Below are 23,286 nucleotides of genomic sequence, written 5' to 3'. Positions count from 1 at the left end.
GAAGGCAGGAGGTCAGGGCCCACCACCCCTGGCGCCATCCCGGCTTCCCCGCTGGCTGGCCAGCGCCCCCAGCTCTCCCCAGAAGCCCGCAGCAGCCCCGAGGGACACCGCCCCTCCACGCCCCCACCCACCGTCCGGGCTCCCGGACTTGGCCACGAGAAGCTCATGAAGAGGCTGCCTCCTCTGGAGCCCAGGATTCCGGGCAAAGTGGGGCCACACTTTGGATGCAGCGCCCAAACCACGAAGGGTGAGCACAGCTCCCCGAGCCACGCCGCATGGAGCGTTCACAGGAGCCACGAGAAGGTGGCATGGCCAGTCCACCCTCGCGAGGAGACGGGCGACCGGCCCCACAGCACAGCACCAGCGAGCGCTCGGGGCCCGAGGCCGGACAGCAGGCCGCGCACCAGGGAGGAGGCCGTACCGGGGTTGAAGAGGACAATGGCACGCAGGCAGCCCAGCTCCGTCTTGTCCATCTGCATGTCCCGCATCTTGGACACGAGCTCCGTCAACACCCTGCAGAGGAAGCAGGCCAACACCGCCGCCCCGGTCAGACTGTGCCCCCGCCTGGACCACCCCTGCCCCAAGAAAGACCCCATGGACTGGCTCGGGATGCTGGGCGTGGACCTGGAGAGCCGATGGAAGGGCGAGGCCACACGGGGATGCTGCCGGCTCCCACGCCCGGCCTGTCCCCTCCCACCCGGAGAGGCGCTTGCTCTCCTGCCCTCAGGACGGTCTGCATGTGGGATCTACCAGGAAGGGGCCCCGCGACCACTGCACGGAGGGGAGCCAGGGACCCAGACACGTAGGGCTAGTCCACTGCCGCGGCTCCCCACAGCCTGAGGCCGCTCCCTGGGGTCCACAGGAAAGCTGTTCTCCCCAGGATGTGGCCCTCCTTTATCCTCCCTAGCTGCCAGTGGGGGTTCTGCTTCTTGTCACCAGGCATTCACGGCCAAAGGCAGAGAGCAGAACTCTGAGCCACCCTCGGCTGGCCCAGCCCCTACAGGCAGTGGTGTCCTGCCTCCGTGGCCTGAGCTCCCCGACCTCCTCCACCTACTCACTGGCCCCCAAAACTCGACGGCCGTGCCCAGGGAGTGCTAAGTGCTCAGTGAGGCTGGACCACAGGGGAACAAAGGATGGTGGCCTGGGGAGGGCCTGGATGGTCACCCCGAGGAGTCGGGGAGTCCCCGAGGGTCTGCAGGCTGCAGAGGAACAGATCCCCAGGAGCCTGGAGGACAGACGGGGAGGGGACGGGCGCTCCAGAGGGTGCCCCGAAGCCGGGGTCCCCCGCTCTATTCACTCGGGAGGGCAAAGGGGAGCTGGTTCTCTCTGATGTTGCTCGCTGGGGTCTAACCCCGCACCTCCGTCACCATCACCTCTCTAGCAGCTGGACGCAGAACCGGCAGCTCGGAGTGTGGCAGGGGCTGCATTTCTAAACCAAAGCAGACCTCAGGAGGCTGTACTCTCTAAAACGGCTTCTGTGGACAATAAAACGCTGCACTCGCTAACCGCCTTTGGTGGCACCCCATACATTAGCTTGTTCAAGGCCCTGAAAAGTCCTGCAGCGAAGACACATCTATCCACTGTTCAGACCAGCACTTGCCAGGAGACGTGGCCACAACCCCCGTCTGCGCTCGGCACGTCCCAGGAAGCTCACGGCCTACTTCTCGGTTCTACCAACGGCCCCGCGGGGCAGCACGCTTCCTGAGTTTACGTTCCCGGGGTGACGGCGGGGGCTCTGCTCGCCTCTCACTGCGGAGCTCCCCCACTCGGGGGCTCCCTGGGAGCTGGCCACCACCTCCCCTCCCCTTGGCTGAGGCGCACGCCACCCAGGGCCCCGGAGCCGGAGCAAGGCGGACTGCGTGTCTGGAGAGCGACCAGAATGGAGAGGCGGGGCCGCCGCCCAGCCCAGCCCTGCCCGGCCCCTCCACGGGGGTGCCGGGGAGCGCAGGGGTGCGGGGAGGGGCAGGCGTGGCAGCACACACAGGGCTGGGGGCTCGCGGGCTCCCGTGCTGCGGTCATGGCTCGGGACACGGCAGCCGCTGCGTGACGGTAACTACGCTGGAATCGCCTCCTGTCGGAAGGTGTAGGTTCCTTCCCGGGCGGGATGTCAAAGAAAAGAGCCCGAGAAACCAATCCGCACGTTCCGCCCGTTCCCAGCGCACGGGCTTGCAGAGACGCGAACCTCCACCCTCGCACTACTTCCACATGGAACAGAACGCGTGCGGAGCGGGCCGCGGACCCCACCTGTCGAAGATGGCGCCCACCCCTGCGCTGTGGGCGCTGTTCCGGTGGACGTGCAGCCCGGTGGCCAGGAGGATCCCGTCCTTCACGGCGATGGACCGGTGGGAGAAGGAGGCGATGAGCAGCTCATTCCAGCCTGAGGGGAGGAGGGTGCACGGTCACACGGCTCTGTCCCCCCCCCGATGGGGCTGCTGCTGAGCCCCACAGGCCGCGGGCTGTCGCACAACATCCCACAGCGGGCTCTGTGGGCCCCACCCCCATGAGTGTGCCACAGAAATGAGGGTCCCGAGCACCGATGTTCGGGCAAGGCCTCTTTCTTCCATGGTGCAAGCTCGGGCAATAAAGGTCCTGAGAAGTCCCGCACAGAGCATCTTCTTGGGCTCTGTGTCACCCAGCTGCTCCCAAACCCATGTGCCCAGGGAGGTCTCTTCCCACAAAAGCAGGATGCTCGTGCCACGGAGGATGTGGGGGATTCTCTGTGGGGCGGCCAGAGAGCAGCTGCCCACCCGGTCCCAAGCAGCAAACTCTCCAGTTACCACGTGCTGCACGAGGCACCAGGAGACAGTAAATCCTTCAACTGAAATAAGGCGTGTCAGAGCCTCAGGCAAACGACACTCTCTCTACGTAAGCTCCTGGCTCAGACAAACTGGTGTAGGCGTCAGTTAAGAAAAAGCCTGGAAGCAAAACTTGAGATAGAAATGATTTCTGCGCTGGGTTCTCAATGACTCCTGTGGACGGAAGCCCCAAGCCAATTCCACAGAGCCTGCCCTGTCCACAGCCACGCTGCCCACGCCTAGAAGGCTCTGGGCTCCGTGGCACACAACGTCGCACGGGCTAGCCCACTTCGCACTGACTACAATCCTACAGAACAAGGGACAGCCCCGTCTTCCAGAAGGGGAAACTGAAGCCCGGGGCAGGGTAGGGCTTACCCCATCACACAGTGAGTCCGGCCCCCCGGCCCCCGTCGCCTTCCCCTGGTGGCTCTGGGTGTTGGTGTTATGCCCCAGCTGGAGTGAAAGCTCTTCCAGAAGGTGCTCCCGGCCCCCTCCCAGGCCCACAACGCCGGGGATGAGAGTTCTGTTGGGGGCAGAGCCGGCCCCAAGTGCATCTGTTCCCCCCATGGTCCCCCCCAGGGCAGGATCACTCTGCAGTCACTCTGCCTCTCTCTGTCATTGCCCCCCACCCTACGGCCTGCCCAGCCTCCCCCTACCTCTGGGCTGGCTGCCACCTCTCCCGCTGCCCCAAGCACACCCAGAGCCTGGCAGGCACGGGGCCAGGCTGCCCTCTGACGTTCCCGCAGCGCCCAGCACGTGCAGATGGCCCGGCAGGACAGGGGGTGCTCCCTACCGGCCCCCCCGAAAGGCCCAGCCCCAGCAGAGCTGGTGCACCCGTCCCTCTGGCAGGAACCTGCACCAAAGACCCTAGTCTCCGCGGAAACTCGGTCTCCACTTGGCATGCCGGGCACACGTTGGGAACCGGGCCTGACCCGAACCCCAAAGCCTGTGCTCCCACCCCACTTGCCAGCACTGCAACCCCACGCAGAGGAGAAGCGGAGGCCTCAGTGCGGCGAGAGGGCAGAGCCCAAACCCTCCAGGGCAGCCCGTATTGGGCACACCACCCCTGCCCTCCCCAGAGGTCCCCAGACAGCCCTCGACCCCTCCGAAGGCCACTTAGAGACCCGAAACCAATGACCTCCTTATGGGTGGGGGCAGCAAGGCCAGAGGGGGGCAGGGCCCAGGTGGGAGCCCCACACCGCGGAAGAAAGGGGTGTCCCAGGGTCCCACCCTTCCATGGGTGTCCGGGGACCCTGCCCTCTCCCTCCTGTATCTTCCCCGGCCCGGGCCAGCCAAGCCACTTACCTGCTCTCAGCAGGATGACCTGGTCGTCCAGCGGTAGCTCAGAGAAGTGCGGGATCCGCTTGGCCCACTCGACCAGCGTGAAGAGCTGTTTGTCTGCTGCCTGGCAGATGTTGGTGACGGGGTCGTTGGGCTGGGCAGGGGGAGAGGCACGCAGTGAGCGCCCGGCTGGGAACATGGCCCAGACCGGACCCCCCACCCCACGTGCTGTACCTGCCCTGGGCTGAAGAAGGGCCCCAGGGACCGTGTCCTAATCCCCTGAGCCTGCGGGTGGTGAGCCTGTGGCTGGTGCCACTCCATGCTTCCCTTTGCAGGCATGATCGAGGAAGGGGTTTTGAGGTGGGAGGGCCTCCGGATGACGGGTGGGCCCAGTGTCAGCACAGGGTCCCCGTAGAGGGAGGCAGGGGTCAGAGACGGGAACCCGTGAGCAGGAGAGAAGCCGCTGGCTTGATGCTGGAGGAGGGCCTGGGCCGAGGATGCGGAGCCTCCAGCACCGGGAAAGGCAAGGGGACGTCCTCCCCAGAAGGAACCAGCCCTGGGGACACCGCGACTCTCGTCCTGTGCCGCTGACAGTGGACTTCGGACCTCCAGGACCGTAAGAGACTAAAATTGGTGCTGTTGGAAGCCCTCAGTGTGGGGGCCGAGTGACCCCAGGGCACAGTCGCGGAAACCTAGGTGCAGCCGTGAGTGCCGAGCTGGGGTGGGACTCTGAGGGGAGTAGACAGTGCCAGCCCCTCCGGGCCACTTCTTCCTACTGGGTGTGGAGACTGCACACAGATGGGGGCATCAGAGGCCTTTCCAGAAAGTTCTGGCCAGAAGGGAACTCTCCCCTCATTGTCACAGATGAGGAAACCAGGCAGGCCTCAGTGGGGCCCCTCCCTGGCTCCTGGCTGGTGGACCCTCTGGGCCCTGAGCGAGGGGGAGGACAACAACCACACACGACGGCCGGGGGGTCCTCTGAAGAGCTCCCACCAACAGAAACCATCTGCCCTAAAGAGAGGTGCGGTCTGAACTCCCGGGGCCCGCGGGAAGGGCCCACCGAGGGCGCGCGTGGGACGCCTGGTGACAAACTGGCAGAGGCCACCGGGTCAGAAGGGGCTGGCGTGTGCCGATGGGGACATGGAGCTGCAGGGACAGGCATCAGCCACGGCTTCTGGGGCACACGGGATCCCCAGCCCAGGGTGCCAGCACCCAGAAGCCCCCCACACTGGCCCTCACCCCAAGTCCCTCCTCTGTCCCCTCAGCAGATTCTGTGCAATGGGGCCACGTGCCCCAGCCCAGCACCCCCAGGGGCACTCCTCACCCTGTGATTCACGCGGGCACAGAGGCTGGCCTGCGCGGGGTCCCCAGCTCACGCGGCGACACGCCCAACAGCTAGCACACCAGAGGCCAGGGTCAGGTTCTAGCAGGCGCCACCCTGGCCAGGCTCTGCTCTTACGAGGCTCGGGGCGGCCCCGTGAGGGGAGAGCCCAGGCCCAGGCAGGTGGAGAGGGGCCCAGGGAAGCCACGCCGGGGGGAGGCGGGGGGATGCGGGGGACACCTGGGAGGAGCCTAGAGCTCTGCCACAGGCTGAAGCCCAGGGAACCAGCCTCCCTGGCCACTGGCTGTTGGCCCCCAGGAGCCCTCGAGGGGCCCAGAGCTGTCCCCAAGCCACTCCCGGGCAGGCTAGTGCCCTGACAGACGATGGCGGGACCCCCCAGCAGAGGCCCGAGGCTCCCCCAGGGCTCGAGAGCCGGCAGGTACCCTCCCGATGCGCTGCACTGCTAACAAGATGTCCCCGAAGGGGAACCCAGGCCAACCCAGAGGAAGCCGCGGCAAGGTCAGACGCAGGAAGGCAGGCACGTGCTGCCCCCGAGATGACAGGTACTCCCGCCCAGCCAGCCCCTCTGTGCGGCCCAAACCACGGGACGCCACGGCTTTTCCTAATAACGTCCTTACGTGACAAAACAAAAAGCTGACAGCCCTTTGTCCCTCGCCCAATGTTTTCTGGAGTTTCTGTTCAGTCGTGCAAGCCTCGGAGCTGGCCACCCCTCCCCTCACTGGGACGGGGAGGGGTCGAGCCCTGTGTGCACCTTCTCCCTGACGGGGCCCAGGGCAGAGTTCTGAGCAGGGCGCTGGTGTGCAGGAAGTGCAGGGAAGCAGGGACGGCCCACCACCCGGCCACAGTGGCCTCTCAGAGCACGTGGACCCTCCCGGCCTGGGATGAGGGTTGCGTGAGAGCACCCACGGGACGAGCGGGCAGGGCACCGGCCGGAGCTGGGCCGTGAACAGCTGCTCATACGCCACCCCCAGCCACATGGCGGGGAGGGACAGTTACCACACCACACACCCCACTACTCACTGCCGTGCGCTAGGGGACGGAAAGGAACCTCTGTGCCATGTCACAGGGCCAGGCCTATCTTCGCAGGGCCATGAAGGCAGGCCAGGGGGAAAGGGGCCCCCGGGAAAAGCGACACCTCAGGCCAGACAGAGCCTGAGGAGGAACAGAGGGAGCCACACGTGCAAAGGCCCTGGAGTTGCAGGAGCACAAGCGGGGTATGTCCAGCACGGCAGGGGCCACTCTGGGCCAGGCGGAGGACAGAGGAAGAGAGGCCGGTGTGACTTTAGGGCCGGCCACAGGGCTCTGATCCCAGCCCCGACCCCACATGAAGGCACAGTGAAACCTCCCCACGTCCTGCACACCTGGGGCAGGTGCAGGACGCCCAAAACCCAGCTGAGCAGTGGCCCCAGGCCACACGGAGCAGGAGAGTAGGTGCTGGCCCTCAGCATGGCCCGTGACAGCTGGAGCCTCCCATCCAGCAACACCCACCAGGGGCCAACAGTCCCCGAGCAATGCTGGCCCTTGCCGCCCCGGGGGAGGCCGTGTGGGCAGGGGAGGCGCTCACCGAGTTGGGGTTCAGCCCCATGTTCGCGTCCACATATGTCTCGGTCTTGGGCTCGACAGCCAGCTCTGCCTCCAGAATCTTCTCCACTGGCATGTCCTCATTGGCGCTGCTCGTGGACTCCACCTCGTTCTCGTTCCTGTCCTTGCCCCGCTGCCGTTCCTCCTGTACGGCTGTAGGGGGGAGGGGGACGGTCAGCCTGCAGCTCCCTCGGCAGTCCCCCTGCCATCGGGGTCCGAGCAGCCCAGCCCCGCCGAGCCAGTGTGCCCGCCAGGGCCGCCGAGGGAGGCGCTGCTCAGAGCTGGCCGAACCCCCGCCCCGTCCCTGCCCCAGGTCTGGCCTCCAGCAGCCACGCACACCCAGAACACAGAGCACATCCACCCCTCGTTAACTCACACCCAACTAATGCCCACACCAGCACCCGCCCGGGGCCCGGTGTCCATCGGCCAGAGCACACAAGGCCCGGGTCTCACGCAGCTGACCGACAGCCCAGCAGAGGTCCCGAGGTGCAGTAAGGGCTTCAGTGGACTACGGAGTCAGACAAAGCCAGGAAGGCTTCCCAGAGGCGGCACGAGAAGACAAGGGGGATCGCTCAGGCAGAGAAGGCAGCGTACGCAGAGCCAGAGCAGGGCCGCTCCTGCCGGCTGGGGAGCCACCGCAAAGGGCACCAGCCGGGGCGAGGGCCGAGTTCCCGGACAGGGTCTGGCGTGCCACAGCAGAGAGACAGGATGGCACACACGTCTCCCGCCGCAGAAAGACGAGGGGGGCCCGGGGAGACCAGAAGCTGGAGCCAATCCCGAGCGTGAGCCAGGATGGCCTGGGCTGGCCCAGGGGGGGTGGGGGCAGCACTGGGGCTAGAGGGCTGAGCACAGGGGTGGTCAGAAGCCGATGGAAGGAGGCAGAGGGAGGCATTCACTGCCGCACGGAGACCCACGTGGACAGAAGGGAGGAGGCCAGGGCACCCCTGCGGCTGCGTGTTTGCAGAGCTCAGACTGCAGAGCCCATGCAGCTCAAGCTGCCTCTCCCAAGAGGGACCAGGCTGTGCACCCCACCCAGAGCCCCACGAGCACCTGACATGGCTCCTGAGGCTGCTGCAGCCTCCCAGGCTGACCCCCACCTCCAGCCCCTCTGCTCTGCTAGGAGCACCGAGGGCCCTGGACCGGGGAAAATGAGTCAGCAGCGGGGAGAAGTCACAGCCTGCGGCATGCTGAGGGGCTGGGAAGGGCTGTCTACGCGGCCCTGATACAGCCTGAGCCCACTAGGTATGCCGGGTGCACCTAGAGGCCATCACAGCTGCACCAGGGGGGGGCCTCCGCCGAGCCCACCCAAGCCCACCTTCTGTGGTCCTGCCCTCCTGAGCCAGACATGTTCAGACATCCCCCTCCACCAGAGCCCTGGGGTGGCCATGGCCTCCGCAAGGCCGGCTCCTCAGTCCCTACCCCAGTCAAGGCCCTCAGATTCTTGGGGCCCCTGGAGATCCGACCACGGAGTGGGAGCTTGGTGAGGTGACTTCAGAGTGTAGCCTTGAGACCTCTGTCCACATGGCCATCCAAACCGAGAGGAAGGGCCTGGAAATGGCCCCGTGCTGCAGAGCCCAGGGGCCAGAGACCCCTGGGGAGTACCCGGGCACTGACGGGGCTGGGCCCACACCGGGTCCAGAAGGCTCCTCGTAAGAGGTGGAAGATTATCCACATGGCAGGCCTGGGTCCCTCATAACATGCCGAGTGGCACAGGCCGCTCACTCCCTTACCAGGAACCCCAGGGCTTTGAGAGCTGGGCAGGTTCTGGCAGCAGCTGGTCCTCAGGAGACAGCCCCAGGCAGCCCCCTACCCCAAAGACCCAGCAGGCCATTCTGCTGAGCCAAGCACCCCACAGACCTCATGGGCCCCGCAGAACCTTTACCTGGACAGACGCCCAGACCACCCGGACCCTCACCACCCCACTCCCTGGTTGCACCCTGAGCTGCGCCTTGGAGAGGGCCTGGAACACAGCCCGCTGCTGGGGGACCCAAGAGCAGAGCAAGAAGATCACGTACAGTGACGTCTGTGGGAAGCAGAACCTGCCCAGGGCACGCTCCCGCACAGGAGCCAGCTCAGGTCAGCTGACTCCGAGAGCTGCAGGACCTCTGGCCCACGGCCCAGCTTCTGGCCGGCCTGGAGGTGCGGGCTCAGCCAAGGGGCCTGGAGGCCCTCCCAAGGCTGCCGGCCAGATGCTGGTACCTCTCTCCCTCCACCAGGCCTTCCTTAAGCCATCTCCCACTCCTTGCTTCTGACCCATCCCAGACGGACATCCCCAAAGCCAGATCGGAGCCCCAGGCCCTCCAGAGCCTCAGCCTGGCACCCTATCCTCACCCCCTCACACTTTCCTGGGACTCCGCGCTCAGCACCCTCTTTCCTGGTCCAATGTCTTGGGGCAGTGCCTTCTGGAGTGTGGATGGTGTGGCCCCTCCCGGGGCTTCCTGAGCACTGTGGCCCCTGGGCCTCAGATGGGGCTCAGCCTCCTCTCTAGGGAGTGACACACAGTTCCCGGTTCTCGCAGATACCCACTGTCACGGAACCCCCGCCTTGAACTCCCAGGCCCACCCCCCTGCTCTGGCTTGGAGGGCCCGAACTCAGGCTGCCTGACCAGTCCCTCTCCCTTGTGGCTCCCTGCTGGGTTTGGCAAACGCTGAGGGACCGGCAGGAGGGAGGAGGGCGGGAGGATCTCAGCTGCCACCTCCTCCTAAGCCCACAGCTCCTGAGGAGCAGCCTTCTCCTGGGGTCCGCAAGCCCTCACTCCCCTCACTCCTCCAGCCCGGGGCTGGGAGGGCTGCCCGATGGTGCTGGCCCCAGGGGTCCCCCAGGCCTGCCTGGTTCCCACAACACGGCCCACGGCTCCCTCACAGTTCACAGGAACACCTCTCGACCACCCGGGGGGCCCCAAGGGCAGGCCCCAGTCCCCCGTGCACTGACGAGTGGCCGTTTAGAGACAACCCCGTACCACAGGCTACACTCTCCGAGACCCAGAGCACTGACTCAAGCGGGGGACCTGCCGTCCACGTAGCAAGTCCAAGGACGGGCCAGCTAACACCTTCCCACCACACCGGCTGGGCCAAGGAGCCCGGCAGGAGGCCCTCAGAGTTCTTGCAAGCCTGGCTCTTCCAGAAACTCTGACAGCAGGGGGGGTCTGCAGAGGGCACTCGACCTGGCAGGCAGGTGGCAGGGCTGCAGCCGGCACGCTGATCTCCGGCCCCTCTCCAGCCAGGCTTCCAGACCCCAACATGGGCGGGGCCCGGGCGGGGGCTGGGCACCTCCTCTGTCACCCCCAAGGCCACAGTGCATGGGATGACAGGCCAGGAGAGCCACCCCAGCAATGTGGCCAGCAGCCAGGTGACGGACCCCGCATCCAGGCAGGCCCATGTCCCTGAGGCCCTGAGGATGGGGCGGTCCCCAGGGTCTGTGCTCTGGGCAGAATCCTAAGCTGTCAGAGCCAGGACACGGCTGAGAGGCGCCTCGCCTTACCAGCTGGGGAAACGGGCCCAGAGCAGCAGAGGGGCACGGCTGAGCTCACAGGACAGTGGGCGGCTCAGACAGCCGTGTGGCCCCGCTTCCTCAGGCCTGGAGGGGGGAACCACAGCGCTGGCCCCAGGCCGGACCCGTGACACACTCACGCCTCTATGCCTCCCGCCCCCACACTCTTCACGCGGAGCCAGGGGGATCTGCTCCCACGGCACAGACGGGACTGACCGGGTGGCCCTGAGTGTGGGGGCAGCGCCCAGAGCAGCGGTGGGTGGGGGTCCCCAGCACCTGCCTCCTCCGTGGGGGCGGCGCGAATTAATTAGCCAATGCTCCGTGAAGCACTTTGAAGCCGTGGAGGGCCGGCAGCTCTGAGCAGCATCATTATAAATATTATGGTTTTATTTATAGACGGCGGAGTGGGCAGGAGGGAGCCCGGGGATTTATGTTTTGCCAGCTCAATCACCTTTTAGATGTAGTCATGTTTGACTTACGTTCTGCTGGCGCCGGGAAGCCTCAGGCAAGAGGCGTCTGCGAACACAGGGCCTCATTATCCCCCCAGGCCTGAGCGCTGTGGGACCCCGGGAAGACTGGAGAGGCACAGGCTGGGGGGGGTCTACACCCAACGAGACCAGGGCCCCTGGCATCAGGGGAGATGCTGCTCCTCTCGGCCAGAGCAGGCCACCCCCGACCTGCCGTGCCCGCTGTCACCCCTCTAGGCTGCTGGGCAGGCAGGAAGCCAGGAGATGGGAAGGGGGCATCTCCAGGAGGAAGCGCCCCAGCCTGCTGCTTCCTCTGCTTTGGGCACTGCCAGCCGGCTGGGCCCTTCCTCTGTCCTTTGTGCAGCTCCCGGGGAAGGCAGGGCTGACGGTCACCAAAAGACCCTGGCCCAGCTCCCCTTCTTCAGACCCAGAGAAGGGATGCCCTGCAGACCGGGCTCTCTAGCTCAGAGAACAGATCCCTCCTGCCCTCAGGGCACTCAATCCAGGACAAGGAGTCGGTACGTGAGAGTGACCACACGCCCACTCACACACACACGCTCTCCACTCTCCCACCCCACACCACCAGGCACAGGGCGGCCACTGCCCCGTTCGTCCCAACGAGCCCGCGGGGAGCCGGCTGCCTCCCCCACTGTCACATGCGGAAGCAGAGGCTCAGAGAGGCAGTCACTTGCTCGATGTTGACAGGGCAGCGCCGGAACCCAGCTGGGCTCTTTCTCCACAGTAGAAATGTGTGGGGCGATCGTGCACGCACACGCACACACACGCGGTCAGGCGACAGAGCTCAGAAAGCAAAGCCAGGCAGGAAGGAAGCAGGGAGAGGCCTTCCTGGAGGAGAAAGAAGGAAGCAGAGAGGCGGGCAGCCGGGCGACCCTCAGCCTGGGTCAGCGTCACCCCACGTGAGGGTCAGGTCCCCCCATCAGACAGGGGCACCAGCAGCCTCCCCCCAAGCCCTGCCACCCTGCGCTGCACCAGACAGGCCCGGGCTCAGCCTGGCGGACGGCTGGCATTTCCCACATGGGCCTCGGCCCCCACCTCCCCGGGGAATGCTGCAGAGCGAGTCCCGGGTAGTGCTTGTGTGCACAGGCCCCTGCATTGCCCAACAGAGATGCTATCTGCCCACAGCATCCCTCATTAGCCGGCACCGAGGAGGGGTCCCCATCAGCTCTGAGCCAGAGCGAGCCCCGCCCCCAAGCTCTCCCTGCGGTCAGCCGGTCCAGGTGCCAACCCCGAGCTGCTCCCTCCCGCACTGCACCGGGTGACGCCGTCTGGGTGCGAGCCTGCTTCCTCGCGTGTACCAGGGGTGTGACCACAAGCCTCCCTGAGGGGCCATGCAGCCCAGGCCAGCCCACGGAAGCCAACACCTCACATCCTACATGCTCTAGGCCAAGACCGCTGGGCACGCCCAGCCCCAGCCCCCGGGCTGCCATGCTGTCTTGTTGCTGCCAGGGGCCCCACCTCGGCTCCAAGACAACAGAAGGAAAGGAGCGGTTTCAGGACCGGCTCCGGGGGCCACGGCGGCTAGTTCCCAGCACCCTGCCACAGGCCTCCAGGCCTGGGAGACCCGTGGAGCTCCCTGCGGGGCCGGCACCAAAGTCCCACCGGGGCCGCTGGTCGCTCCGGCCAAGACAGGCTGTGCGCTGGGCCCCGCGCACCGGGAAACACGCCGCAGAGCCACACGCCAGGCAAGCACGGGTAAGAGGCCCGGCTTTATGCTGTCGTCTTTGAGGCACGAGAGAGCTGCACGTTCGTGACTTATAAATCCCGGACGAGGCAAAGGGGGGGTGGGTCCTGACGGGATCAGGTATTTATCTAACGGCCCATAAATCAGGCCTCGAGGGCCGTGTGCTGCCTTGGGAATGTGCCCAAAGCACCTGAGTTATCCATCTGACAAGAGAGCAAGGCCAGAGAAACACACAGGCTGGCGTGATTCTGGACCAAGCTGACGAGGGCAGCCCGGGCCTCCGGCCCCCAAGTGCCCACCTCTGCAGCCCATCTGTCTGTCTGGGAATGTAGGGCAGCAATCCCACAGCACGGGCGAGGGAACCAGAGGGAGTGCGGCAATGGGGCGGGGTGCCCAGTGAGGCCCCACACACGGCAGGTGCTTCCAACAGCCGCTCCCGACAAGACCCTGTCACTGTGGGCGCTGGGGCAGGGGCCGGACCAGGCCTCCCAGCCCTGGGCCTCTGTGGCTCCACTGGGACAGAACAGGACCATCACCCACTCTCTCCCAGGCCTGGCAGGGAGGGGGTCAGGCAGCTAGAGTCTGATGATGCCTAAGCTCCAAGCGGCCAGGCCGAGGGGGCCTGAGGAAGAGATCGGCATTTACTGGACCGTCCAGGGACCCACGGGGGGGGGGGGGGTCACTGTCTGAGGCTGGGAACAGCATCCAGGCCCCGCAGTGTGCTGTATCTGCTGATGTTCTCGGGCTTTGCGCACACCATGCCCTCCGGCTGGGCTCATACTCTCCCTGATATCCTTCCATTCTTAAGGCATCAGGCCGGACATCTGCCCGCAGCTGGGTTCCCCAATTGACACTGACTGCACCTGGGGGCCCTGCCTGGTAATGTGACAATCACTTTCAGTGGACACATGCCCACAGCTCACTGCCGCATGCCCAACACCCAGCATGGCGCCTGGCACCAGGAGCGCTGAGCTTGGCAAGCGAGTGGTCTCAGGCACTAACCCAAGCTCGCCCTGTGCTAGGGTGTCCTCGAGGGAGCCTGAGCCTCCCCCAGCATGCTGGCACCCGGCCTTCTGCCCAGGCCCCATGCCTGGGCACACACCAGTCCGCTGCCCACCACGCGCTCACCCTGCCTGAGTTCCCATCCCAGCAACAACACTGCACAGACCACCCTCAGCAAGCCCTCCCTGATTATGGGGGCATCCAGAGGAACCAGGACCAGGTTCACCCCTCCTCTGGCTGGGCACGTGCTTACTCTGCCCCGTGATGGCCTAAAGGAATGGGAACAGACACCGGGAGCCAGAGGCCTAAGTCCCACCTGGCATGTGATCTCAGACAAGCCCTGGACGCTCTGGGCTTCAGTTTCTCGGCCTGTACAAGGACAAGTGGGTGGACCAAGCACTACAGGAAACAGGCCCCCTGATCAGAAAGACCTGGGGGCTCACACTCCGCATAGCCCGGGCCAGCCCCTGCAGCTCAGCGCCGGAGCCCCTGAGGCTCCCCTTGCCAGGAGTGGTGCCAACTGCAGGACGTCCCATGTCCTGCTTGCCCTTGTAGCCTCGAGCAAGAAATCCTGCAGGACTGTGTGGCCCAGCTGGGGTCTCAGTTTCTCCACAAGAATAACCGGGGCTAAAACAGGAAATGAGATGAGAACTGCAGGCACCGCAGGTGACAGTCCTTGGTGGACTGGAGGCACCAGCCCGGGGACCCCGTCAGGAGCAGTGGTGGACAGATGGGGACAGACACACAGCCCCTGATCCCAGACAGCACCTCCCCAGGCCCACGGGGCCCCAGGCACGAAACCCAGCGAGATGAGCAGGGGCAGACTGTAACCCAGCGAATCCACCCAGGATGCAGGAGTCACCAAGCCGATAGATGGGGAAACTGAGGCCCACAGACAGCGAGGGGCTGGGCGGAGATCACACGGCCAAGTTGGGGCCAAGGGCTCAGACCCAGGTCTGGCTGAATCACCTGACAAGTTCAACGACCTCAGGGGAGTGTCCCTCCACGGTGTCCCTAACAAACGCTGTCGGTAAAACGGGCACCCAATCCAAGCCCGAGTCCGGCTACGCTGAGGACCTGGGTGCTGCTCGGCACCTCCTCCAGGTGGGCAGGAGGAGGCAAGGCTCAGGGTGACCCCGGGGCCACCCGCATGGCCTTGGGAGCTCCCTGCTCCACTCCGCGCCCTCTCCAGTGCTGCCCTGCCCTGGCCTCCTCGACCAGCCCCCCTCCAGACAGCCGGAACACGGCCCCTGGGCGCCTCCTGCCCGTCCCTCACCTCCAGCCTCTGCCCTCACTGTGCTTCCGCCCTCGCCCGGGCCCCGGGGGCCATGCTCTGGGCCGCCAGGACCTTGAGGCGGGGGCTGTGAGCAATGCGGGCCCGCCCTTTCCAAAGGGCTGGGAGGACGCTCGCAGGCCCCTCTGTGATCCCGGGGCCTGGCAGCAGGGGCTCTGCAGGGAGCGGGCGCCGGGGCAGGCGGGACACGGGGGGCCGGCCCCCGCGCCCCGCGCCCCCCGCGGGCACCCACCTTCCCGCTTCATGCCCATGGCCAGGCACTTCTGGCAGGCCCCTCTGTGATCCCGGGGCCTGGCAGCAGGGGCTCTGCAGGGAGCGGGCGCCGGGGCAGGCGGGACACGGGGGGCCGGCCCCCGCGCCCCGCGCCCCCCGCGGGCACCCACCTTCCCGCTTCATGCCCATGGCCAGGCACTTCTGGCAGGCCCCTCTGTGATCCCGGGGCCTGGCAGCAGGGGCTCTGCAGGGAGCGGGCGCCGGGGCAGGCGGGACACGGGGGGCCGGCCCCCGCGCCCCGCGCCCCCCGCGGGCACCCACCTTCCCGCTTCATGCCCATGGCCAGGCACTTCTGGCAGGCCCCTCTGTGATCCCGGGGCCTGGCAGCAGGGGCTCTGCAGGGAGCGGGCGCCGGGGCAGGCGGGACACGGGGGGCCGGCCCCCGCGCCCCGCGCCCCCCGCGGGCACCCACCTTCCCGCTTCATGCCCATGGCCAGGCACTTCTGGCAGGCCCCTCTGTGATCCCGGGGCCTGGCAGCAGGGGCTCTGCAGGGAGCGGGCGCCGGGGCAGGCGGGACACGGGGGGCCGGCCCCCGCGCCCCGCGCCCCCCGCGGGCACCCACCTTCCCGCTTCATGCCCATGGCCAGGCACTTCTGGCAGGCCCCTCTGTGATCCCGGGGCCTGGCAGCAGGGGCTCTGCAGGGAGCGGGCGCCGGGGCAGGCGGGACACGGGGGGCCGGCCCCCGCGCCCCGCGCCCCCCGCGGGCACCCACCTTCCCGCTTCATGCCCATGGCCAGGCACTTCTGGTAGCGGCAGTACTGGCAGCGATTGCGCTGGCGTTTGTCGATCAGGCAGTCCTTGTTGTCCCGGCAGGTGTAGGTCAGGTCCTTGCGCACCGTGCGCTTGAAGAAGCCCTTGCAGCCCTCGCAGCTGTACACCCCGTAGTGCTTGCCTGCGGGGAGGGGGCCGGTGGGCGCGCCGCCCCGCCCCCGCCCCGCCCCCGCCCCCCGCCCCGCCCCCCGCCCCGCCCCCCCGCAGCCCTGCTCCCTGCCTGCGGGGTTCCCTGCCTGCGGGGTTCCCTGCCTGCGGGGTTCCCTGCCTGCGGGGTTCCCTGCCTGCGGGGTTCCCTGCCTGCGGGGCCCCGGGCCCGGCGGCCTACCTGACGAGCGGTCCCCGCAGATGGCACAGATGTGCTTGGTGAAGGACGCCATGTTCCCGGAGGGGTGGGCCGGGACTTTGAGGACACCATTGAGGCCCAGCGGGGGCTTGATGTCCTCGCTGCTGCTGACGGGGTTCATGGGTGAGCTGAGCTGAGGAGGGAACGCCGGGGGTGTCCAGGGGGCACGCGCCACCGTCCCCCCCGCGCCGGCCCCATGGTGAGGAAGGTGCCGACGTACCCCCACCGTCCAGAGCGGGAAACCGAGGCCCACGGAGGGGCCCTGCCCGCCACAGGCCACACAGCTCAGGAGGGGCAGGGCCCAGCTGCTGGAGGCTGCTCTGCCTCCCATGGCCGAGCCCCGGCCTCAGGGGAGTCAGGGGAGGCCCCCCAGGCCCTGCTCGCACCCCCTGCCCTCGCTGGGCTAAGTAAGAACGGCCGCCCATGACTGAGCATGCCCCGGACAGGACCGCGTGAGCCGGCGCCCCCCCGGGAGGCAGGCACTTTGGGGATCCCCACGCCACAGACGGGCACGGAGGCCCGGCCGCAGCAAGGAAAGGGAGTGGGGGCCACGCCGCCCCCCGCCGGGGCCTCGGGGGCGGGGCGGGGCCCTCGGGTCACGTGGGCCCGGCGCGCAGGGCATGGCCCGCAGCCCCTCCGCTCGCCGCGCCGCCCCGCCCCGCCCGCAGCCCGGCCGCTGCCCGGGAGCAGGCGTGGGAAACTCACCAGTCGCCCTGGCAACAGCTGCGCGCCGCGGTGACACAGCAGTTTTGGTTCTGCTGCGTCCAGCCCCGCGCTCCTGTCAGCGCCGGGGCCCAGAGGTGCTTCCCGCGGCAACCCGCAGGCCGCCCCGAGTGCACGGGCGCCGGGACCCGGCCGCGCGGCCCCCCGCACCCCCACTTCTGCAAACCCCTGAGAGAGGCGGAAACCGGGTGGTGCGGACGTCCCCGGGGAAGGCCGGCAGGCGCCACGCTGCCCCCTGGTAGCCCCGGGCCCCTCCTGCCAGCGGGAACCTCGCCTCCTTCCTTCCCCACGGCCCCCACCCCCCGCCGGTTTTCTCACGGGGCAGGAAGAACTCGGTGCTCAAAGCACACGAAGCAGAAACCACCCAAAGCCTCCTCGCAGGCTGGCCTCTGGGCGCCCCGGCCCGTCCTCGGTCCCTCCTCCACCCAGGTGGGCCGTGTGGCTGTGAGGACACTTCACCCCCGTGCGCCCGCTGCACCCCGTCCCCGAGGCACCAGCAGCACCCCCGGGGGGACACAGGGAACGGAGAAGGGGCACGGGCGGCTAAGTGCTCCCGCGCCCGGGCTTGGCTCCGTGTGCGCGCCCCTCCCCGTTTCCCAGGTACAGATGCGGAGGCTCAGGAGGGTCAGGGGACTGGCGGAGCAGCATGTTAAGCTCGGGGCTCTGAGTAGCAGGCGGTGAGCTCCGAGGGGCTCCATGCACGCTGCAGAAGGGGAAATCGAGGCCCCAAGAGGCCAGCTTGCCCAGAGCCACTCGGTGACCCCATCCATCAGACACGGTTCACTGGGTGCCCAGCCGGGTGCTCAGAGACAGTGCTGCAGAGCTTGTGGGCCGGGTGGGGACGACAGCAGGGCAGTGGCAGGGCCTCCGGATCACACCTCGTCCATTCACTGTGTGACTTCGGGGAAATTACTCAGTCACTCTGCGCTGGAGGTCCCCGGGGCCGTGTGCAGGACCGAGGGCTGCCATCAGGACAATGGGGCGGAGGCGCTGCGCCAGGGCTAGGCCTCCAGGAGGAGGCGCCCCCAGTTGGTCCCAGGCAGAGGGGCCGCCGAGCCGCCCTGTGCACGTGGGGAAGCCGAAGGACTGTTGGAAAAGGGCACCAGAGGGGTGCAGCTGGGGGCGGGGGCGGGTCCCCACAGGCTCAACTGCGGGGAGCCACCCAAGACACGGGAGCAGGAGGCCTGTCCCCATACTGTGGGAGTCTGGCCACGACTCCACGTGGCTGGATCCACTTGGAAGCACCAGGGAGAGGAACCTGGGTATTTCCTCTTTCATGCTTGCCCACATCATGCTGGGCAGCTAGCGGGCCACCTGCCCTCCCGCCTCCCGTATGTGTGCAGGCCCTTGGGACTGCTGCCTGCTCTAGGTAAACTGAGGCAGGGCCACAGCAGTGAGGAGGGCTGGCCGGGGCCCCACAGGGGAAGGAGCCACAGGCAGGATGGACGGTCAGTGCTGCTCTCCCGGGCCCAGGCTTCCCATGAGCAGAGTAGTCACGCTGGGGAGCCCTAGGACACCCTGCACGTGCGGGGAGACAAAGACTGGGCTGGGAACCCCACTCACTGCAGGCCTGGGGCCACCCACCAGGGCAAGGCTGCTAGGGTCAGGGGTCGCTCTTCCCCCTCCCCAGTTCTGAGCTGATGGGCCTTGGGCTGGGTCCACAGCTCCCAGAACAGAGCATGGAGCGACTCCTGGGGCCTCGTTCTGCCTTGCACATACCCTTCCCCAGCAGGCTCTGCAGCCCCCCACCTGTGGGGGACTGCTCTCCTCCTGTACCCCACCCCACTCCACTCTGGGGAGACCCCCAGCACCAGCAGCCCCTCGCTGGAGCCTGACGGCCACGCGGTGGGGCCAGGGTGGAGGCCTGGTCCCGTTTCCCCTTTCATATCCTTGGCATTCATCTCAGTTCCCGCTGGAGCCTACGGCACTTACTAAAATAGCCACCTGCCTCTTCGATGCCCCGCCAGGGCCTCCTGCCGCCTCACGAGGCCCCTCTCTTCCGCACCCACCACGCCCTTCCTCCTGAGCCCACAGCAGGCCCCCTCCATCACCCACGGCCAGAACTGGCGTTGAAGACTCAGGCTGGCCACACGCAAGAGCAGGTCCTCAGCCTCGCCAGCCTCACACTGCCATCGAGGCAGGGGCAAACCCTGTGACGTGCACTCGCTTCACCTGGATGCCCTGTCCCCGAGGCCTCATAGCCGCAGGACCCCCAAAAAAGAGTAGGCAGCGCCGGCCACCCCACTGGCCTGAGCGCATCCCGCACCAGGGAAGCTTTGCTGGGCTGGGGAGGCCTGGATGCTGTGCTACTCACGGCAGGCCAGGTGTGGCGAGCAGGCTCTGGGACAAGCTGGGGATGCCCCTGGGCCCAGTGCAGACGGAGCCCCCAGATCAGGAAAAGACATGGGGCCGTTTGCGCACTTGGCCCAGCCCAGACCCCCAGGCAACCACTTCTGGGCAGGGTCAAGTGGGGTGGACTCAGGTGTTGACAGCGCTCCCTGGCTGTGTGGGGGGTTCGAGCAGGCAGCGCTCGGCAGAGCACCAGGCCTTCCCCAACAACAGTAGAAGTCGGAGAACCTCACTTGTTCCGGCAACCATGACTTCGCGGTTGTGGTTTTGGGGCAGGGGGTGGGGCATGCCCCCCTTTGAACTCCACCCACACTCCCGTGAATATGGGGAACCCCAGGTTTCCAAGACAAGCTGCTGAAGCTCAGAAGCTGCACTCACTCCAGGAAGGAGCTATGGGGGCGTAGGGGTGGTGGCAGCATTCAGGGGAGACTGAGGCCTACCCGGGAAGGGCAGCCAGAGGAGAGGCCGAGCACGGGGCAGAGGGGCGGAAGGAGGTGGGCTCAAACTGTGGCAAAACTCACTGTGGCCCAACTGACTGATGGACACATAGACGGGCGGCCGACCACAGGACAGTAATGACCATCTGGGACACACCGGGTTTGCTCCCCGCCAGGCCCAACTTTTGCCCTGACCTCCTCACCAGCTTCAAGGGGCCTGGGGCCCCTTTTCACACACAACCTGGGTTCAACCAGCACCCACTAAGTGCCAGGAACCAGGCTGTGTGCAGAAAATGACAGAAAACAGGACAGACATGGTCCCGAAAACCCCTCACTCCCCAGTACCGCCCCGCCCCTGCCCCCAGATGGGTGACCGGTACCAAGGGGCAGGCGCCCCCGAGGTTTAAGGAGTGTCACTGCCACGCCCAGGCTCCTGCTATGCACGAGCCCTCAGGGTGTCAGGGACAGGTGGCAGGCCCAAGACCAGTACGGAGCCTAGTGGGCCTGAGGGTCGACAGGTGCCTGCCTCTGTCACAGTCCCCAGGAGGCAGGTGCGGGCTCAGTCTTCAGGTGCCCTCTCGCGCCCTGCATGGCACAGTGCTGCCAGCAAGAATGGGGGTGGGGTGGCTATGCTAAAAATAACCTGGCCAGGCCCAGGAAGGCAGCCGAGTCTACCCCATGCCAGCACCTCAGGCCCCCTGCCTCCTCTGGGGCCCAGATGACATGACGGGGACACGGGAGCTCTGCACTGATGCCCGAGGCCCCAGCCACCAAAGGCTGACAAGGTCACTCTGGAAAAGCCAGCAAGATCCTCCACCAAGGCCAGCTCTAAGGGCCCAGCCAGACGGCCAGCGGGCTGGCTCCAGCTCAGTGGTACCCCAGTCCTCCTGCGCCAGGAGCAGGGAGGGCTGCCCCACAGGTGGCGTGGCAGCAGGGGGCTTGGGAGCCCATGGGACGTGGCTGACACAATTAGATGTGTGGCTCTGGGCAGGGACGCCTGCACTTCAAGTCTCTCCCCAGCAGGCTATCCTGAGGCTCTGCGGAGATGGTGCCCCAAAGGTCTCCATCCGGGGGGCCTCATCCACCGGGGAAAGAATGGCTGAACCCAGACTTGGACTCGGACCAGTAACGGAGCCCTGCCAATTTCAGGAAGGACAACCCCAGAGAGAGGAAAGGCCTGCTAGGATTCAGGCAGGTCTCCTGGCCACCCAGCAAGAAATCCACCGGGAACCACACGGAGCTGGGAGAGGGGAGACCCAGCTGGGCCCTGGGGCCCCTTCACAACGTAGGGATCTCTGGAAGAGCCCAGGACAACTCTGCAGGGGTGTGGACAAGAGGCGCCCAGGAGAAGGTGGACTGAGCCTCCAGGATCCCCACCGCAAGAACTGGACCAAGCCAGGCCCTGCCAGGCACCAGTTGCTTCCCGATTCAGAGACAACCCCGAAAGCCAGACTCTTCCAAACACAGGACTGTGGAAGAGACCACCCGGCCTGAGGAGGGTGCATCTGCACAGAGCCTGGACACATTCCCCCTGGGATCTGAAACCACCTGGCATGGGCTGAGCAGAGGCCAGGAGGGAAGGGCCAAGAAGGGGCAGGGGCTCCAGGGAGGTGGGTTTAAACCTGAGAAACACAGAGCCCCCCCCTTACACAGCCAGGCCACAGGAGCGGAGAGCCCCCAGACAGGAGGGGCCCCAGTGGGGTAGATGACCAGCTGCAGGGAACTTGGCTGATAACCCCTGAGAGTCCAGGGCTGGGGAGTCAACCAGAGTTGGCCTCAAACTCAGGCTTAAGCCGCCTCTCTGAGGCTCTGGTTCCCAGAGATAAAGGTTGGAAATGACGGCACCTGCCCCCCAGGGTCCACAGGAGGGGCCCCACCTCTGCACTTACCTGGGGGCTGCTGGTGCCAAAGCCCAGGGTCGGCGTGGTGGGCACTGACATGGAGTGGGGGCCCATGGGGGAGCTGATGACCGAGAAGGGTGGGCCCATGCCATTGATGGGGGAGCTCAGGGTGCTGATGGGCGAGTGCAGCTGTCCAGGAGAGCCGAGCGAGGAGCCGATGCCAGGCCCCAGAGAGGGGTGCAGCGAGGGGGCAGCCATGGCGCCACGCCCCGTGGGGGAGTTGAGGGACGAGGAGTTCACCTGGGTGGAGAAGTCTGCAAGACAAGAACCCAGAGGAGGGCAGTCAGGAACCCACACTGCCCGGCCTGCTCCCCCAGGGCACGGAGACCACAGCGAGGCCAGGCCCCGGCGCCCCCACGGTGATCCTAATGGCTCATGCCACAAAGTCCCACCAACATGAGGCCAGAGCGCAGGGAGTGCCCCCTCCCAGATGGCACCCCCGACACCCACCGGCCCAGCAGTGGGGCTCAGGCTGGGCCGGAGGAGGCAGGTGCAGGACCAGCAGGCTGACAGCAGGCTCTCCGATGCCCGTCCAGGCAGGGAGGCCAGACAGCCGCCTGTCCACCTGGAATGCCTGCTCACCACGAGCTGCCAGTCCCTCTGCCCGTGTGCTCAAGGGGCGGGGGTAAAGGCGTGGGAGTAACAGTAAAAACCACGCGGTTGATGTTTTCCGAGTGCCCACCATGTCCTCGGGGTAGACTCGGGCACAGAGCTGAGAGCTACGTGTCCAGTACTCTTCCTGCCCCGGGGAACCGAGGCCCTGTGTTCCTACAGCTGCCCGGGGCACAGCACGTCTGCCACCAGGAGGCTGACCCTCTCTCTGAGTTCTGTGGCCTCAACCCAACAGACCACCCTGCCCAAGACTGCTCAGGCGCCCGGTGGCCACAGCCCTCCAACCTGTGAGACCCCAGAGAGATGCCCGCTTCCGAGTGGGCCTCGTGGACAGGGCCGGGGTGCGTGCCAGCCCATAGAGGCTGTGGGGAGAGGCCGGGACCTCCCACACACAGGCTTTCATCTCAGGGATTTCAAAGCCCCAACAAGAGCTAATGAGGCCTCCCCACCCCACCCTGAGGGCTCAGCAGGAAGAAGCCTCCCGAGGAGGAAGGCTCTCAGGTGGTGGTGAATCCACTGCCCTCGGCGGGTGGAACACACCAGCGGGAACTAGAGGGGCCCAGAGGCCGCAGAGCGCCACCCCCACTGGGTGGAATGCCCCGGGCCCCTCCTTGGGCCTCAGCCTTCCCATCTGCAAACTGCTCTCTCCCACAGGGGACTGGCCTCCGACCGCAGACACCCCAGATCAGGGGGCCCACCCCAGCTGCACCCCTCGAGGCCCCGGGACCACTTGCCTCCCTGAACCTTGGAACGGCTGTGTTCAGAAGGCCCCCGTGAGTCTCGGGGAACAGACACCATCACGCGGGGGACACCACTCAAGCGGCCCAGTCAGGACTCAGCACACGTGACTCTGGCGAAAACCCTGATCCAGGGATTTAGGAACATGTCCCTGGAGATGCTGGGGGTGGCCAGCCCGGAG

At 66.7% G+C, this 23,286-nt stretch overlaps 1 protein-coding gene across 3 annotated transcripts in view; it reads right to left on the bottom strand.

The window, feature by feature from the left end:
• The window catches only part of RXRA (retinoid X receptor alpha), a 99,225-nt gene that overhangs the window by 6,553 nt on the left and 69,386 nt on the right, over positions 1–23,286 (bottom strand). For all 3 annotated transcript variants that reach the window (XM_064579606.1, XM_064579604.1, XM_064579605.1), the window contains exons 2-8: positions 21,744–22,009; positions 16,328–16,478; positions 15,941–16,120; positions 6,983–7,152; positions 4,101–4,230; positions 2,245–2,377; positions 422–513 (exon numbers count right to left, since the gene is read on the bottom strand). In XM_064579606.1, coding sequence (XP_064435676.1) covers positions 422–513; positions 2,245–2,377; positions 4,101–4,230; positions 6,983–7,152; positions 15,941–16,120; positions 16,328–16,478; positions 21,744–22,009 — 1,122 coding nt within the window. The remainder of the gene's footprint in view (positions 1–421; positions 514–2,244; positions 2,378–4,100; positions 4,231–6,982; positions 7,153–15,940; positions 16,121–16,327; positions 16,479–21,743; positions 22,010–23,286) is intronic.

Source organism: Mirounga angustirostris, unplaced genomic scaffold (assembly GCF_029215605.1).
Source record: "Mirounga angustirostris isolate CCGP_5_RB_7025 unplaced genomic scaffold, mMirAng1.0.hap1 SCAF_15, whole genome shotgun sequence".
Lineage (NCBI taxonomy): Eukaryota > Metazoa > Chordata > Mammalia > Carnivora > Phocidae > Mirounga > Mirounga angustirostris.
The sequence above is the reverse complement of the archived record's forward strand: the minus strand, read 5'-3'. Positions and strand labels throughout refer to the sequence as shown.